General features: G+C 44.3%; 2 protein-coding genes across 3 annotated transcripts in view; both read left to right on the forward strand.

Annotated features, from left to right (window-relative positions):
* The window catches only part of bicd1a (bicaudal D homolog 1a), a 97316-nt gene extending 88540 nt beyond the window's left edge, over nt 1–8776 (forward strand). Inside the window, exons 5-9 of one of the 2 annotated variants that reach the window (XM_020481056.2) lie at nt 1162–2325; nt 2630–2781; nt 3227–3440; nt 7193–7268; nt 8097–8776. In XM_020481056.2, coding sequence (XP_020336645.1) covers nt 1162–2325; nt 2630–2781; nt 3227–3440; nt 7193–7246 — 1584 coding nt within the window. In that variant the 3' untranslated portion in view covers nt 7247–7268; nt 8097–8776. Of the gene's footprint in view, nt 1–1161; nt 2326–2629; nt 2782–3226; nt 7269–8096 lie in introns of both variants that reach the window. The other variant, XM_031822995.1, reaches the window with a different exon arrangement.
* Nucleotides 8777–11985: 3209 nt separating this feature from the next.
* The window catches only part of fgd4a (FYVE, RhoGEF and PH domain containing 4a), a 107493-nt gene continuing 102236 nt past the window's right edge, over nt 11986–17242 (forward strand). Inside the window, exon 1 of the mRNA XM_020481059.2 lies at nt 11986–12349. Within this exon, the coding sequence (XP_020336648.1) occupies nt 12226–12349 (124 nt within the window). The 5' untranslated portion in view covers nt 11986–12225. The remainder of the gene's footprint in view (nt 12350–17242) is intronic.

A 17242-nucleotide genomic window follows, 5' to 3' on the forward strand; every position in this document is an offset into this window, starting at 1 on the left:
GAGCGGTGCCTCAGACAGCGTTTTCCACCACCATCAACAAAACACCAAATGATGGAATTTCTCATGGAAGAATGGTGTTGCATCCCTGCTACAGAGTTCCAGACACTATGAATCTATGCCAAGGTCCACACTTGTTTCTCTTGCTGAGGTCAGTGGGGAAATGAATGATTTGTGGATGCAAAATGTATCACTAGAGGTTTGAATTTGTCTTCAAATGGATGTCCCCTCTTGGATTAATCAAGGTTCCATTAAGTCGCTGAAGTAAACAACACCAGGCTCTTAATTGCTTTCAGGAGGGGGCGGTTTTAATTTGTCATCCTCACTGTGTTGTAATTTAGATCTGTTTCCACCAAGCATTACATTAGATTTACTATATTTATCTCAGATAGCAGACATATAAAATACAATATAAACATTTGTCGTAAAAGTATGGCATAAAAGTGGTTTGTAATGATTCCTTACGATATCCACTGAGATGCATGTGTTTTAGTCTACTGTACAGTCTATGGGTGAAAACTGAGAGATCTGATGGCTGATGCCATGAATGCTTACAGATCAATGGATACATTCTATGAATCGACTCACAGGTTGTGCTTTGCCTGTGTTGTGATGTCTCTTTATCTCTGTCTGTAGAGTGTACATCCTACACACACAATAGTCCGACGGGGTTATTTATTGGACTAGCTAGCAGGTACTGTACTGCTGAACCCATTGACATTTTATTTTCCTGGGCCTCCTCCCGTTGGGGATCAATAAGGTTTCAAAGCCTCAGCACTGGGTGGACCGGATGACTGACACACTCCTCTGACCAAAAAGACATTAAACAGAGCTTGAGTTCAATTACTGGAATCTCGTGCAGGGGGGGGGGGTTATGCTTAATTTGTGACTAGCAAGCCGTGATACATTGTACTTCCCTGCCATATGCCTCAACAGCCTTGTACTTTACCTAGGAAGTGCAATGACATCAGTATTTCCGCGACGCTCTTTCAGTATACTGGACCTGACCGTTTATACACTATCATTCAGTGTTTTTAGTTGACCGTACTGTTCCTGAACTTAGCGAAGCGCACTGTTAAGTGAACCTCAGAACTTTGTGTCTGTGGTAATGCTGGTATGGTCTGAGTGGTCCTCACCCTGCAGTATGTCCTTCCTGTCCTCTAGGTGGAGCGTGAGAAGTCCAGCCTCCTGATGAACCTGCAGGAGGCCCAGACCCAGCTGCAGCACACGCAGGGGGCCCTGACCGAGCAGCACGAGTGTGTCCACCGCCTCACCGAGCGCGTCAACGCTATGAAGCGCCTCCACAGTGACAAGGAGATGGCCGACGCCCAGGAGTCCGAGACGCACGACGGGTTGCCCGCGCCCGGTCGCCGCGACTACGTGGTGAACATCCACGGGATGGAGATTCTGGAGTGTAAGTACAAGGTGGCGGTAACCGAGGTGATCGACCTAAAGGTGGAGCTAAAAGCTCTGAAGGAGAAATCTAACCAATGTGTGGAGGGCCAGGGGAAGGAGTGGAGCAGCAGCGATGGGAAGGTCCAAGCTCTGGACGAGCAGGTCAAACGGCTGGAGAAGAGCTGCCGCGAGGCCCGCGATAAGGTGGCCCGTTTGGAGGCGGAACTACAGGCGGCGACGGGCGTGGCCACGGAGAGCCACGACATGCTGAACAGGGCGCAGGACGAGCTGGTGACATTCAGCGAGGAACTGGCCCAGCTCTACCACCACGTGTGTCTCTGCAACAATGAGACGCCCAACCGCGTCATGCTGGACTACTACCGTCAGAGCCGTAACACTCGCAGCGGCAGCCTCAAGGGCTCTGAGGACCCCCGGGCACTTCTATCCCCCCGCCTGGCTAGACGCCTCGCCGCCGTGAACGCTGGGCTCTCAGAGGCCCCCCGGAGCCCCATGGACTCGCCCTCCAAAGACCCCCCCAGTGGGGACAACGGGACAACAGGGAGGGAGTCCCCAGCACCAGGCAGTCAGGGGAACCCCATCCGCACCCCCATTGCCTCCCCGGTCATCAACAGCTCCAACGGCTCTCCCTCCTCCTCTTCCGTCCCTCCCGAGGCGGGCGGAGACCTGCGTAAGGAGCCCATGAACATCTACAACCTGAACGCCATCATCAGGGATCAGATCAAACACCTGCAGAGAGCCGTGGACCGCTCCCTCCAGCTGTCTCGACAGAGGGCAGCCGCCCGAGAGCTGGCCCCCTTGTTCGACAAGGACAAGGAGGCCTGCATGGAGGAAATCCTCAAGCTCAAGTCCCTCCTCAGCACCAAGAGGGAGCAGATTGCCACGCTCAGGCTGGTGCTCAAAGCCAACAAACAGGTGAGAAGAGCAGAGAACTGAGTACCTAGCCTAGTTCCAGATGTGTTTGTGCTGTCTCGCCAATGACCGTAGGAGTTTGGCGACAGCACAAGCAGATCTGGGACTAGGCTAGGGCTGAGTACCTGGGAAAGTCATCACACTGTTCTCAGCATTATCCAACAGGTTTGATCAGTTTTCCTTTGCATAGTGCATTAAATTTGACAAATTTTTTGTTGGAGATATAAAGTGGCTAATATACACTGTTTATAATCTGATAACATGAAAGTAACTACACAATTAACCCTAACCCCACTCTCTATTCCAGACTGCAGAGGGGGCGCTGGCTAATCTAAAGAGCAAGTATGAGAATGAGAAGTGCATGGTGACAGAGACCATGATGAAGCTGAGGAACGAGCTGAAGGCTCTGAAGGAGGACGCCGCCACCTTCTCCTCTCTCAGGGCCATGTTTGCCACCAGGTGAGTGGCATTCTGGGATCTCATGCAGTCAATTACAACACCGATGTGTAAGACTGTGCAAAGACGATGAGTTGGGCCTCTGGTAAATCTCACTGTTTGAGAGTGTATTCAATCTCACTGTTTGAGAGTGTATTCAATCTCACTGTTTGAGAGTGTATTCAATCTCACTGTTTGAGTGTGTATTCAATCTCACTGTTTGAGTGTGTATTCAATCTCACTGTTTGAGAGTGTATTCAATCTCACTGTTTGAGAGTGTATTCAATCTCACTGTTTGAGAGTGTATTCAATCTCACTGTTTGAGAGTGTATTCAATCTCACTGTTTGAGTGTGTATTCAATCTCACTGTTTGAGTGTGTATTCCCCGGCTTACACAAGGGTGTTTCTTAGTTTATTGACCTAGTGTTGTGTCCCCCTCTCTCTCTCTCTCTCTCTCTCTCTCTCCTAGGTGTGATGAGTATGTGACTCAGCTGGATGAGATGCAGAGACAGCTGGCTGCGGCGGAGGATGAGAAGAAGACCCTGAACTCCCTGCTCCGTATGGCCATCCAACAGAAGCTGGCCCTGACCCAACGCCTGGAGGACCTGGAGTTTGACACCGAGCAGACCCGGGACCGCGGCCGCGGCGCCAAGGTGCCCAAGATCAAGAGCAGCCCGCCCAAAGTAAGTCGACGAGCCGCCCTCACAGCTCCCCCCAGCCCCACCATGATACACAGCCCTTCTTCCACCTGCTCCCACACCTTCAACACCTCCCTGACCCTCTGCAGCCCTCCCTCCCTGGAGCTGCCCCTCTCCTCCAACCCCTGGTCGGCCTCAGACGGAGGCACTTCCCAGACCTCATCCCTGGTCTCCTCTCTGCCTCCCCTGGGTCACCCACAGTGGTCCCTGGGCACTCAGACCTTCATCATTGACCCAGAGTCGCTGAGTTTAGAGTGCTGTCGACTCGTTAACAGTCGAGACTCCAGTCCGCACTCTCCTAGCTCCGCCCCCGTGTCTCCTTACCGCTCACCCATTCCTAAGACTTGGCAACACTTGTCACCGGGGTCGGTCAGAACTCGTACCCAAAAAGACGCACCTCGCCCCTCTGCTCTGGTCACATCTCCCAGCAACCCAGTCCCTCACGCCTACAGTTCCAAGATGCCCTAGCCCTAGTCCAAGTGGGTGGGTGGGACACAGGGAGGAGGACAGACTGGTTTCCTGTTTCCAGTGTCTGGCTTGACCTATGACTATGCAGTACTGTGACATTCTTCTCAGGAATTGGCTATGAGAAGGAGCCCAACACAGCTCGTTCCATCTGCAGACAATAATCAAGTCTGTTTATAGTTTGGGGCTCATTTCTGTAAATGAAGGGATTTAGGGAAGAAATGAAATATATGTTAGAAATATACCAGTAAATGTGACATTTCTATGACAAATAAAGTTGAGTTTTAGTAATTTTTCTGAGGATTTGTTATGCATAATGAGCTAAGATGGAGTGAAGGATACTTCTACATTTTGGAGATATTTGATTCCGTATAACATAGGTTTTTACTTCCTCTCTTGGCACATAAACTGTTAGCTTTTAGAGTAGAAGTGAAGTGCTGTAGCCAAGTCCTCATATCATACAACCTAATTATTGTCCACTATATTCCATTGTTAGGCCATTGAATTCCCCTGTTGTTGTCATTGCCTATGTTAATTATTCACTTTGTATAATCAAAGTCTGTTTGTAATCAATATACACATTGCTTTTTCCGACCATCCATAAACTGTGCACAGAGCTACACTGTTACTCTGTTCTGTGTGTCTCATTGGGCGCCACCCAGTGGATGATTTACACAGTTGAAACACAGACACTAATAGCCATTGGAATTCCTCAGTCTATCCCAGGGATGGGCAATGCAGACCCACAAGCAACTCGGGGCCCCCGCCCCCATCAAAGTTGCTCATCTCTGGTCTATCTATCCCTATGAATGTTTGACACAGAAAATATAAAGCCTGGTTGAAATCTCAGGGAATCTTTGTTTGTAAAGCAGAGAAAGGCACCGTATCTATTTCTCTATGGTAGGCTTCTTTACTATGTAGGCTACCTTACAGTACCTCTCTGACACAGTCTAGAAATGAAACCGTTTTGATGACTCTGCAAATCATATTATAATTCAGGTCATCAAAATAGACGCGGTAAAGGGGTCAATGGAACTTGACCAAACCAATGGAATTGCCATGGAAACGCGTGGGGAAAGATCCAGGGGTTCTCCTCGTTGTATTTCACACTATGTTGAGGTAAAAATCGGAGTATAATGTTTGTATGAATGTCAACCCCAACACATGTCATCGTTACCAATCAACTGCGTTCCAGTTAAAAACAGCGTTGACTGCCATCAACGATTTCTGTATGATAGCTACATGTATGCTACTAGCTCATACAAACGGGAGTTAGCATTTAGCAGTCACTTCCTCTTAACCTGAAGAGGGACAACTTCTACATGTTATGCAGCAAAAACAGCCAAATATATCCAAATTGGACTTAAGTAACCACATTGTGGGCTGTTACAATACATAAATCATGACGGATTTGACGAATATCCACTTTGTTAAATCAGATTTGTTGAATGTGGGCCAATCTGGTCAACGTTGACTCCTTTGCCACGTCTTATGATTTTAAGGAATCGTTCTAGTTTGATTAACATGTTCAAGCCATGATAATAACATGACTCTTGAATTGTCATCGAATCTGGAGCAAAAAGCATTTGACAGAAGTCCCTTCCACAAGTCTACAGCCCTATTCAGTGCCACAATCAATTGCCCCTTCTCTACACTATACTACGTACAGCATACTATAGCATGACATCATTGTGTCCTTAGAGTCTATTATTAATATAGAAAACTGTGTGTGTGTGTGTGTGTGTGTGTGTGTGTGTGTGTGTGTGTGTGTGTGTGTGTGTGTGTGTGTGTGTGTGTGTGTGTGTGTGAGTGAGAGAGAGAGAGAGAGAGAGAGAGAGAAGGAAACTGAGTGATTGATCTATGATGCTTTTTCTGTCAATGTTGATAGCTTTTTGTTGTGGCATGCATGTGACTTTGATCAGTCAGATCCAGGAGGAAGAATATACATGGTTTATATGCAGATATACCATTCAGAGCAGCATGGAAACCAGTGTGACCTCCTCTCTGTGACACTCTAACCACCTACCCAGACCTACTACACTGATAACACACCCTGAAAAGAACACCCAAGCAGTTCAAAGCAACCCTATGCACATGCCATGTAGTGCCTGCAGATGGCAGTGTCTTAACAATTCCCAATGAGTCGTTCCTGTCAAATGCTGTTTGGCCCTCATGTCCCTACCATGGATAACAAGTTAAATTACACTCACCTCTCTGTGGTTATTAGCTTTTGGCTCCTACAGTGGTCAAATGTTTTTATAGACACAATCTGAGGTGAAGAATGTCCATGTACATTCAAGTCCAATCCCTATAGGATAACATGGGTTGCACTTTGACTCTATAAAATAAAAACCCAAGACTGCAGGGTCATTCATTCATTAATGTGTTACAATTGTGTATGATATTATCACTTATCTGATCTAAAAATGCTGCTTCGTTTTTAGCCCATAGGCTTACATGAGCAGCAGTTAATTGCTCCGTGTGACAGTCGCCATTAGGTTTTTGTTTGTTTGTATGTCTCTCTTTTGGTGCAGCACAGAAAAATACAGTACTGGATTTGAAACTGTGCGTAAATGTTCTATGTGTGTCTGTGTTTTTCCCCTTAGCAGTGCTGTCCGTCCTCCTCGAAGGATGGACAGAGGAATGCCTTGTCAGTTGGGTCAGACGAGGCTGGTTTTGAATAACGAGCAGTCTTTCAGTGATACACAAGTACTTTATTGGCCTTGGAAAATGAACAGAGAGCTCCCTTTCTCCTGCTATCTCTCTCTGGCTCTTTCTCTCTCTCTCTCTCTCTCTCTCTCTCTCTCTCTCTCTCTCTCATAGAAACATAAACAACTTCTCTCACACAATATTAACTACTGTGGTATGTCAGGCGGTAGAAAGCACGAATCATTTACTTTCTAGGCAAATAAATCAGAAGAAAAAACTTAAGAGTGCGCAGATTGTATTAACTCAAATGAACTGTATTACAGTAAGATATTAACTTGCAGAATGTGATATTCCAGTCAAATGAAAGTGATTACAAGCATGACTACTAAAAGCATAATCACCACAATGCCATTATGCTCTAATGTTATACTCTGAAAGAGCAAAAGGTTCCACAACCGACGTCCTCTCCTCGGACATGTTGAGTTATTACGTGACGAGTCCCCTGTGTCTCTTTGTCCCTGACAAGTCTTTCCTCCCGTCTTGTCCACCCATGTCTTTGTCTGTCCCACTAACCCTGACTGTCACCACTCTGTATATCTGTCTAATGTATCAGTTTCTTGTAGATTGTCAGCAGCCTGCTTCCTCTGCCTCAGTATCGCCACTCTCCCCACCACTAAGGAGAGTCTCCCTAGTCCACAGGTAACGTCCTAGAGGCCTGAGCTCTACATCCCCTCCTGTCTCTTTCCGCTTCTCTCACTCGCTCTCCTTGTGACTTGGGCCTGCAGGATACACGCACAGCATGCCCCGCACGGCTGGTTCTTAAGCCACTGATATTAGTTCATATTCGCACTACTATACCGTACTTGATGGATCAAACACATTTACATAACAGGCATCTAGTCACACACACACACAGAAGCCTGAGCTTAAGAAACTCATTAAGGCGTGAAGACTTGTGTATTTTTCTGACTCACAGCACGAGGCGTTGGTATTTATGACACAGCTACACTGAAACTGTATTGCTTAGTATAAGGGCTGTAATTAGTGTTAGCACATGCATTGGTTTTGCATGAAGCTTTTGTCACCAGTAACACTCTGCTTCATCTACTTAATGCAGATCATCTACTTCTACTTAGATCAATTTCCTACAGAGCTAACTCAGTTCATCTCACTACAATCCCCAACCAGCCCCCTACAACCCACCCATACAGTAGATCTCATTGCCTCTGAATCATCCCTACAGGCAAATAAGTAACTGATGTCCTGTCTACTATTCCTTCTCTTGGTCATAGTGTTGTTTAAGCAAGTCAACTCTCCTCCCAAAATATTTGAATGTTCTTCCCCTCCTGAAATTTGAACAATTTCCATCTCTGTTGTTTTTAGGAACACTTTTGTCCCTCCCATTTGTTTGTTTGTTAATTTCTGAGCACTTTATAGCACCAGTGGCATACATGTCCTTTTGACTTTTTCCCCTGTTCTCCACTCCTCTCTTGCTCTTTTCTCTTCTCCCTCCCGTCTTCCTTGCAGTCCGAGTCCTAACATTGTGACGGCCCTCCAGGAGGACCAGACACCAACCTTCTCCAGAAGGTCCCCCTCAATGGCCCAGCAGCCTCGCCCCCAAGGCCCCTAGGACTCGAGCACCCACACCCATGGACCCGGCCCTCACGGAGGCACACAGCACTAAGGACACCTGTCTCCCATCTCCCTCAACCTGGCACCCCATCCTGGTGCCTAGTCTTTGTGTCCCCTCAGCAAGCCCCTCCTCCACATACCACACTTTCTCCCGGTTGGTGAGGTTACAGAGCAAGTTCGGGATACTCCTCATTGGTTGGGCTGGAATAACATCACATCCTGTCCACGAGAGAGAGACTGGCGGACCGGACAGCAGTGCAAACACCAGAGTGACAAATTGACTTAAACAATGTCCTGTATCTATATGATTATTTATGATCTATTTAGCTGACCAATCTATTTAACTGGTTATTTATTGATTTGTGTTTGTTCATCAATTTATTTATTTGATTTTGCATGTGATATCATCTGATTGTTTCTTGGTCATTCTTTGAAAATGGAATTCAAGATGTGTATTATTGCTGTGGTACTCGGACTTAAATAATGAGGATTGATTTAGCTCAGATTCATTCAACTATGGCTGTTATGTCCTTATTGCAATCTTTAAAAAAAATAAAAAATCGATAGAACAAAAACCTCTTTCCCAATTGAATATAACAAGGTTTTGGATGGTCTATATCCTACAAGTGTGGCCAGAAATGTTCCGTCAATAACAACGTTTCTTTTTGGTGACGTGAAAGGCTTTACAAACTTTCCTAACAGACTAGACAGAATATTAGACGTAAAAGCATCTGTTTGTAAGCATAATCTCTACATGTGTAAGTGGTTCTGTCTTTTCTACCATGGTCATGTTTAAGAATACATTGAATTTGACATCAATGCGGAAAGACTAATTGAATGGATGTGATATTGCATTACAAGGATAATGTTTGATGAGATGGGCGTTCTTGATTTCAATGACCAATCTAACGTAACTACACTTGAGATGCTTGTTTTTATATAACTTTTTTGCATGGCATAAAGATTATATTTTTTACTTCCGTTCTTTTTTTTTTTACTGCTGATGCGATTGGTTATGTTTGTCATGGAGTTGAGATCGTACTTCACATAGTCTCGAGTCTCTAAGGTAGGAGATGAGGAAGTGAGGTCTAGGTCTGTAGGCCTGGATGTGGCCTTTTGAATTGCACAGGTTTGACTTGACTTGATCATGACATGTGTGACATGACACCCCTTGGTTTAGTTTTTACACAGTTCAGATAACACATTGCCCCAGTAGTACCATGTTTCTGTCGAAGGACATTGGAATTGGCTCGTCTTAAGCTTCATGTTGTTTATGTATAAGGGATCGCTTGTTTCACTCTGTCTAACCCAAAAGAGATGACAGTAATCAGGCATTTTAACGGGGTATGAACTAAATAGGTTCAAACTAAAGGTAAGCTACTCTCTCCTCCAAACATCCTTCTTTACAAGCACAATTAGGACTATCCACTGAAGCAACAGCACTGGACATGACTTTGTTTATATTTGGTTGGATGCTCTGTCAGGTTCAATGACTGTGGTGAGATCTCTGTCCAGGCATCTCTCTTCCCGGTTAACAGAGCCATAAATATCTCTACTCTGCCGGATGTAATAACATCACACTAACCAGCTAAATGAAAACAGCGATAAATCCCAAAGGCTTCCAGGATACCGGGTGTATTTTGTGAGTCATCCCTACACCTTCAGATCAATTTGCATTGAGGTTTGGTGATCTGGTCGAAACAGACTTTTTTCTTTTTCTAGGTTGAAACATTAATTCAAGGTGAGCCTAGAACCAAACTGTCTGATCATGTTGATGATGTAATCTACCTAATGTTGCATGAATCATTTACCTGATTCACATTTTCTCTCTCTCTCTCTCTCTCTCTCTCTCTCTCTCTCTCTCTCTCTCTCTCTCTCTCTCTCAAATCAAATCAAATCAAATCAAATAATGATTGTGTCTTATGTTTGACCAACCAGGTTTATTGAGGGGCAATCTGAACATCTAGTTTCTTATGGATATGAGCCAGAGGCATTGAGACAGATTTTTCTTACAGTTCTACATGAATTGAATCACACCATAAAGGTGGATTCTGATATTCTGGTAAGATGTGTATAGTAGCCATAAAGAACAATCACCCTTGGAATCCACACAATAAGCACAGGTGAAAGCATGTTAATTTGCAGTGGAGAATGGGTATGCAACTTCTGTACTGTATACATGTTTACATTGATTTGATTTCTGTCTATGTTTGTGGAATCACTTGTTTTTATTCTAAAACCTCTGGTGGAACAGTAGAGTATGAAAAATATGTGTGAGGTCCAAAGTTAGTCTAGTGTACGACTGGTGTCTATCTATGGAGAATCATTTACCCTACTGCCTTGGTTCTCTGCACAGGTTAACTTTATCAGTGGAAGATTGTGATACAGAGGGCAGTGTTAGAAGCCGGTAACATGCCCCACCCCCCCCGCCCAACAAAGTTGAGGAACTTTTATTTTTAACAGGCATCCGCTGCTTGGAACGTGAAGCCAAGAATACTTGCTAGCTACAGAATGACTTACACAATCACTGTCTTAGTCTTCATGATATGGTCAGCAAGTTAGCAATGTGCCAGCAATCAATAAGTGAAAAAAAAGAGGACTTAGGAGTTTTGTTCAAAGGAGAGCAAAGGACTGTAAAGTAAAGTTCTTGGCAACTGCACACACACCACCCCTGGAAAACTAGCTGGCAAATGTGAGTTGTTTCAGCTTAGTTGTCTTTAACTTCATCACAGTGATCATAGGTCATAAAGGAGTGTTCCATATGTTAAGACATTGTATGGTGCTATTCTGATCAAGGTAGGAGCGTGACAGCCATGAACAGACAGACAGGCAGAGAGGGAAAGGGAACGAGAGGCAACTAACCAACAGGTAAGATGGTGTGAAGTGCCTCTCCAAGCCAGTAGAGCTCCTAGATTGATGATCTGTCATAGTGTGAATGAATCTCAATTATCTTATATGATTGATGAAATGATAGCATCTTAAGTCTAGAGGGTGTATTGCATGTGTTAACTTCATGCAGGTGAGAGGCAGTCGTGATGATGTTTTATTTTGATAATCAATTGGAGATTGACCTTTCACGCCTACCTTTTTTTGTTGTTGTATTATGCTGGTTATTATTACAGTATAATAACTGTATTGTAAGTTGAATATATTACATTAAGTTTCAAAGCATACAGTATGTAGAGCAGCAGTAGTAACAACCTGACATAGAGGAAGTGAGAAAAAACACTAGGAAATGAATCATACAGTAGCCGAGAAAGAGTACACAATGGTTGTTTAATTTAACAGTCACACTGGTATTCAGTACAGTATGAATGGCTATGGCCCTATGCCTGGTTGGACTGTACCAGAGTAAGTGCCCTCTGCAAGAGTCTTTTTTCTTCTCAATTATGATAATGATAACCTTATGTCATCCTTCTCATAACAGTTTGCATGTCTTTGAAAATGTCACCCTATCATTATGGCTGTTTATTAGGCTACAATCAGTAGCACAACCCTGCCCGTCTTCATTGTACAGTAGATTGTATGCAAAACACCTTCCAGGTTCTGTGCTCTATTTTTTAAATACCCACCCGAAGCTACAATATCTTCATATTGCAATATTGATCCCTTTTAAGTGAAATTATTCTGGTTCCCTTTCTAAAGGGTATGGGGGAGAGATGGTTCCTCCAATGAGAGCAACAGTGAAACAGGGCGGGGTTTGAAACCATCTACTCCAACTCCAAGGTGATTGTACAGAGAGAGATAAGAGATAAGCTGACCGGATGATGATGTTGACCCAGAAAGGCAGAGCAGTGCGCACGCATCGCTCAATAACTTTATTGTGGCACATATCCGGGAAAATAAACCTGCCACGTGATTTTTCAATACGTTTTTTTCTTTCATTTAGCGGTGAATGATAAATAGGATTTAGGAATTCTTTGACATTAAATGGAATTTTTCTGTAATATGTTGACTGTCAGTTGCACATTTGAATGCGTGATTAATGTTACCGATAGAGCTGTTCGCTCTGTGAATCTTTTCGATGTTGGAAAGGTCATCGGAGGATAAGGGTATGGAAGACTTCAGACGGGTCGCGTTCCGGAGGAAGTCCCGAACTTTTGACAAGTCGGACATGGAGCCCAAGAAATGGAGCCCAGTGATTTCAGGTGAGTGACTACCGAACCGGTGGCAGTGCGTAGGTGGTAGGTGGTGTAGGTGGTGTAAAGGCTGTGTCACGCAAGGGGACAAAAACTCAGGTCCTTAGGTTTGGGTGCAGACAGTGTGGATTGTAATATTTTGTGTAACATGTAATAATGTGTATATAACACTATAATATTGCCCTGATACTGTGGTGAGGTCTCCTATAATGGCTTTTCCATGGTGATCACTTTTTACTGTTGTGCATGTGCACATAGCAACTAAAATAGATTGTGTTGCCTGGCTTCACAGTTCAGACTACTGTAACAATCATATCTTGTTAGTTGTATTTAGGGACAGATCGAAATGTACTTTACTTCAAAATAGGGGAGGGTTGTCATTCTTTTTGCTTTTTTTTCTCTCGGTGGGGAGTTTTTTTTTTTTGTTGAGGGGCATAGGGGAGGGTACTGCGTATTTCCCTGCTAGTTTTCCCTATAAACAATGGCTTGAATTACTTTTGATATTACCCTAATAAAGTTTAGAAACGTTTATAAAGGTTTGGTATGGCTATTATTAAGCTTTAGCTGCTGCTGGCCTATGATATGAAGGCAGTGTGCACCGGCGCGCCAACTGACTACAGTTGAACTTGAAGTGAGGAAAACTGTTTCAGGTCTACCAGAGTTACTCCTATAATCTAACAATATAACGCTTATCGTTCTACAAGGTATTTGGACAGAACATGTACGACATCTTCTGTACGTCTCTATCTGTTTAGTAGGACGCAGTAGCCATCTGACATAAAGAGATGAACGTCACAGTGTCATGCCACCTGCATTTCTCTATCTCTCTGGATTCCAAGTTTCTCTTCCTTTGCAAACCACTGTTCCCCGGGCGCGGATGACGTGGATGTTGATTAAGGCAGCCCCTCTCTGATTCAGAGGGGCTGGGTTGAATGCGGAAGGCACATTTCAGTTGAATGCATTCAGTTGTAGATCTAACTAGGTATCCTTTTTTGCCCTATTGATTTTGGGGTTGAAAACACAAACCATGATGTGGAAGTGCCCGACGTTGGTATGCTTTGTGTATTGGTTGTGTGGTGCATTGGCACAGAAACCTGTTGGTGGAAAATTCATTGCATGTGTTTTATATAATTATAAATATGGCATCAAAATGTTGAAAATCTGAATTCCTCCCAGCTGATCATTGTCTGCAGCCAGCTCTGATCGTAGACAGGCAGGGAGAGTGAGTTCGTCTGTGGTGTTCGGCGAAGCCTCAACATTCTGGCCCGTAGCCCTGCGTGGTTTTGACTGTGCCACAAAAGCATGCTGAAGTGACAAAGTCGATATCCATGTTTATAAACACAGGGTCGCTAGAGTTATCTGTGGTCGTAAACATTATTTTGAGTTAATCCTATGAGGGGAGAGGGTGTTACATTTATTTTACTGTAGAAGGGGAGGGACAGTTTGGGGGGGGTCACATTTTTTTGTTATGACACCTTGAGTTGGACCAGCCCCCCCCCCCCCCCCCCCCAGTACATTTTGATCTGTCCCTTACTGCTTCACATACCTATTTTTGTCATTGGGTGAACATGATCTATTGAGCCATTGTGAAAGTATGTAATGGCCAACACCTGCAGTATGTGTTTACATAGTGAAGATTGCATTGCACTAGACTGCCGAACAGTCAGGTAGGAAGTGGAAGGTTGCAGACAAGCCCTAACCTGTTGTGTAATTACCTCAATGCCTCAAGGGACAGAATATTTTTCTACTTCAATACAGAACAAAATGCCCACTTTTCACTTGATATGTCAATTCATAGCACATATACAAAAGTTGGTTGCCTATCTAATACCCTGTCCCCTCTTCCACTTCTTTCTTCATGATCTCTCCCCCTCCTCCTCATTTTCAACTGTTGACTAATGTTCCTTCTTTCTGTTGCTGGGAGTCATGGTCAGGGCAGGTGGAGCTGGGGTCTTACAGCTGTGACTGAGGGGTTCTGGGCTTTGCCTTGAACTGAGGGAATAGAAAGGAATCCCCCAGTGACTGACTGTGAGGAACCATGTTGTAAACACACAATACAGTGTTGTGCCTGGGCATGCTACAGGGAGAGAGAGGTGGAACACTGACATGGCCCAGTCTTATCTCTTCCAACCTGGGGAGATTAACTGTGGTTTTGCAAACGACACAGAGCACAGCAAATATTTTATTAAAAGCAGAGGCAACTGTAACCTTCCCATCAGCGGATTAAGGAAAACGTTGCCTTTGGGCAATGTCACCTCCAGGATAGAGTGGTGAGGTGACCGTTTAAGACGGTGTCTGTACTAACAGAAATAGTCAAATCAGATGTCACTTTATTAAACCAAGTGGGGTGAGCCAGCAGACTCTATAAGAGGTGAGGTAATACTGTAGGGTTCATGAGTCATCCTCAAGTGGCTTCTCCTCTGGCCCACCGTCACCTGCTGCTCTATAGGTATACTCATGTGACTATCTTGGACCAAATGCAGACCAACAGGATGAAACCTTGACTATACATCTGAGAGAGTCACATTTTCTTTTCATTTTACCTGGCATCTATATCGGTATTGTATATTACTGTATATTTAACCTACTGTATATCACCTTACCTATTTAGATATCTGTACATCAGTGATTTCTCCCTCTATTCTCAAATGGAACGACTGCCCAAACATTAGGCTTATCTCATCATGTTAACCCAGTACAGTACAAATACACAATATATATATATAAATATATATACAAAAGTATGTGGACACCCCTTCAAATTAGTGGATTTGGCTATTTCAGCCACACTTGTTGCTGACAGGTGTATAAAATCGAGCACACAGACATGCAATCTCCATAGGCTATACATAGGTTGCAACACCCACTACTGAGTTCCAAACTGCCTCAGGAAGCAACGTCAGCACAATAACTGTTCGTTGGGAGCTTCATGAAATGGGTTTCCATGGACGAGCAGCCGCACACAAGCCTAAGATCACCATGCACAATGTCAAGTGTTGGCTGGAGTGGTATAAAGTTAGCCGCCATTGGACTCCGGAGCAGTGGAAACGTGTTCTCTGGAGGGATGAATCACGCTTCACAATCTGGCAGTCCGACGGATGAATCTGGGTTTGGCGGATGCCAGGAGAACACTACCTGCCCGAATGCATAGTGCCAATTGTAAAGTTTGGTGGAGGAATAATGGTCTGGGGCTGTTTTTCATGGTTTGGGCTCCTTAGTTCCAGTGAAGGGAAATCTTAACGCTACAGCATACAATGACATTTTAGACGATTCTGTGCTTCCCCAACAGTTTGGGGAAGGCCCTTTCCTGTTTCAGCATGACAATGCCCCCATGCGCAAAGCGAGGTCCATACAGAAATGGATTCTCAAGATCGGTGTGGAAGAACTTGACTGGCCTGCACAGAGCCCTGACCCCTGACCCCATCGTGACTGGCCTGCACAGAGCCCTGAGCCCTGACCCCATCGTACACCTTTGGGATGAATTAAAATGCTGACTGCGAGCCAAGCCTAATCGCCCAACATCAGCTCACTAATGCTCTTGTGGCTGAATGGAATGGAAGTCCCCGCAGCAATGTTCCAACATCTAGTGGAACGCTTTCCCAGATGAGTGGAGGCTGTTGTAGCAGCAAAGGAGGGACCAACTCCATATTAATTACCATGACTTTGGAATGAGATGTTCGACGAGCAGGTGTCCGAATATTTTTGGACATGTATTGTAACCTTATTACTGATAAGACTGACTTATTACACTATTTTATCCCTGTAAAATCTGTCATGCAACTTTTCTAGAAATAAACCTGAGCTTGAGCTGAACCACAGTTGTTTGTCTAAGAGGAGAGCATTTGAATTGACTATACTTCATAATTACACATCCTTAACTAGATATTCCTTCCACTTGACATGATACATTGTTGCTCAGCGATTGAGCATTTTGATTATTGCCTGAATATCTGGCTGCAGATGCGTAGGTTGAGCTTCTCATACTGAGCAAGAGAATATTTTTGGAGCAGTGGAGCCTCTTTAACTGTAACTAAGGCCCACTGTTTCCCTTTTCAGTCGTGAATTTGCTGGGTGCTCGTTAGCTCCACAAGAGACCACGACTCACTAGTGCGGAATGGAAGGTTTCTTTTTGCTGCATTTGAATTATTTTGTCCTCCTTGTAGAAGAAGGTTCTGGAACGTCATTAAATGTTATCATCAGACTGTATAGACCAGTGTTTCCCAAAACTCTCCTCGAGTACCCCCAGACAGTCCACTTGTTTGATGTGTTGCATAACTAACAGCTGGTTCCAGGGGTGAAAGTAAGCCGGTGTGGTCCGGTACAGCGTCCCGGGAAAATAAAATAGTAGGGGTACACCGTACTATTCAAATGTGAGCCAATCACAATAATTAACACTAATTGCAGAGAAAACTATAGACAGGTACACCATTATTTATCATTAGCGCATGTCAGAGGCATGAAAATTAGCCAATTGACTTGAAAACGGGCAGTGTACTGTACACTCAGAATTGCGGTGTGGTTCGAAAACTGTACACACAGTTTTTGCCAAGGCGGAGGTAAGTGGCCAAGACCAAGACACGCGTTTACTGCAGTGAACCTATTCATTCAAGCTACTTCCAGAGTGTTGGGCCTAATGACAGCTGCCCAGCTGGAGAGAATTTATTTAGCACAGAATTTATTTGGCAAACGTAACTGGGAAACGAGTACCGGTAAGCTTCACAATGAAAAATAATCTAAAAGGCAAAATGATGAACGCAATCTGCTTTATCTATTACTTAGTGCAAAAGTTGACTGCAGGTATTTATTTAAACAGTACAAATATTTAAATGTTTTTTTTTTTTAACGGTTTTGACGGTATTGGAAAATCATACCGAGGGTACTTCGAAATACCGCTGGATACAG

This window comes from Oncorhynchus kisutch, linkage group LG4 (genome assembly GCF_002021735.2).
Source record: "Oncorhynchus kisutch isolate 150728-3 linkage group LG4, Okis_V2, whole genome shotgun sequence".
Classification (NCBI taxonomy): domain Eukaryota; kingdom Metazoa; phylum Chordata; class Actinopteri; order Salmoniformes; family Salmonidae; genus Oncorhynchus; species Oncorhynchus kisutch.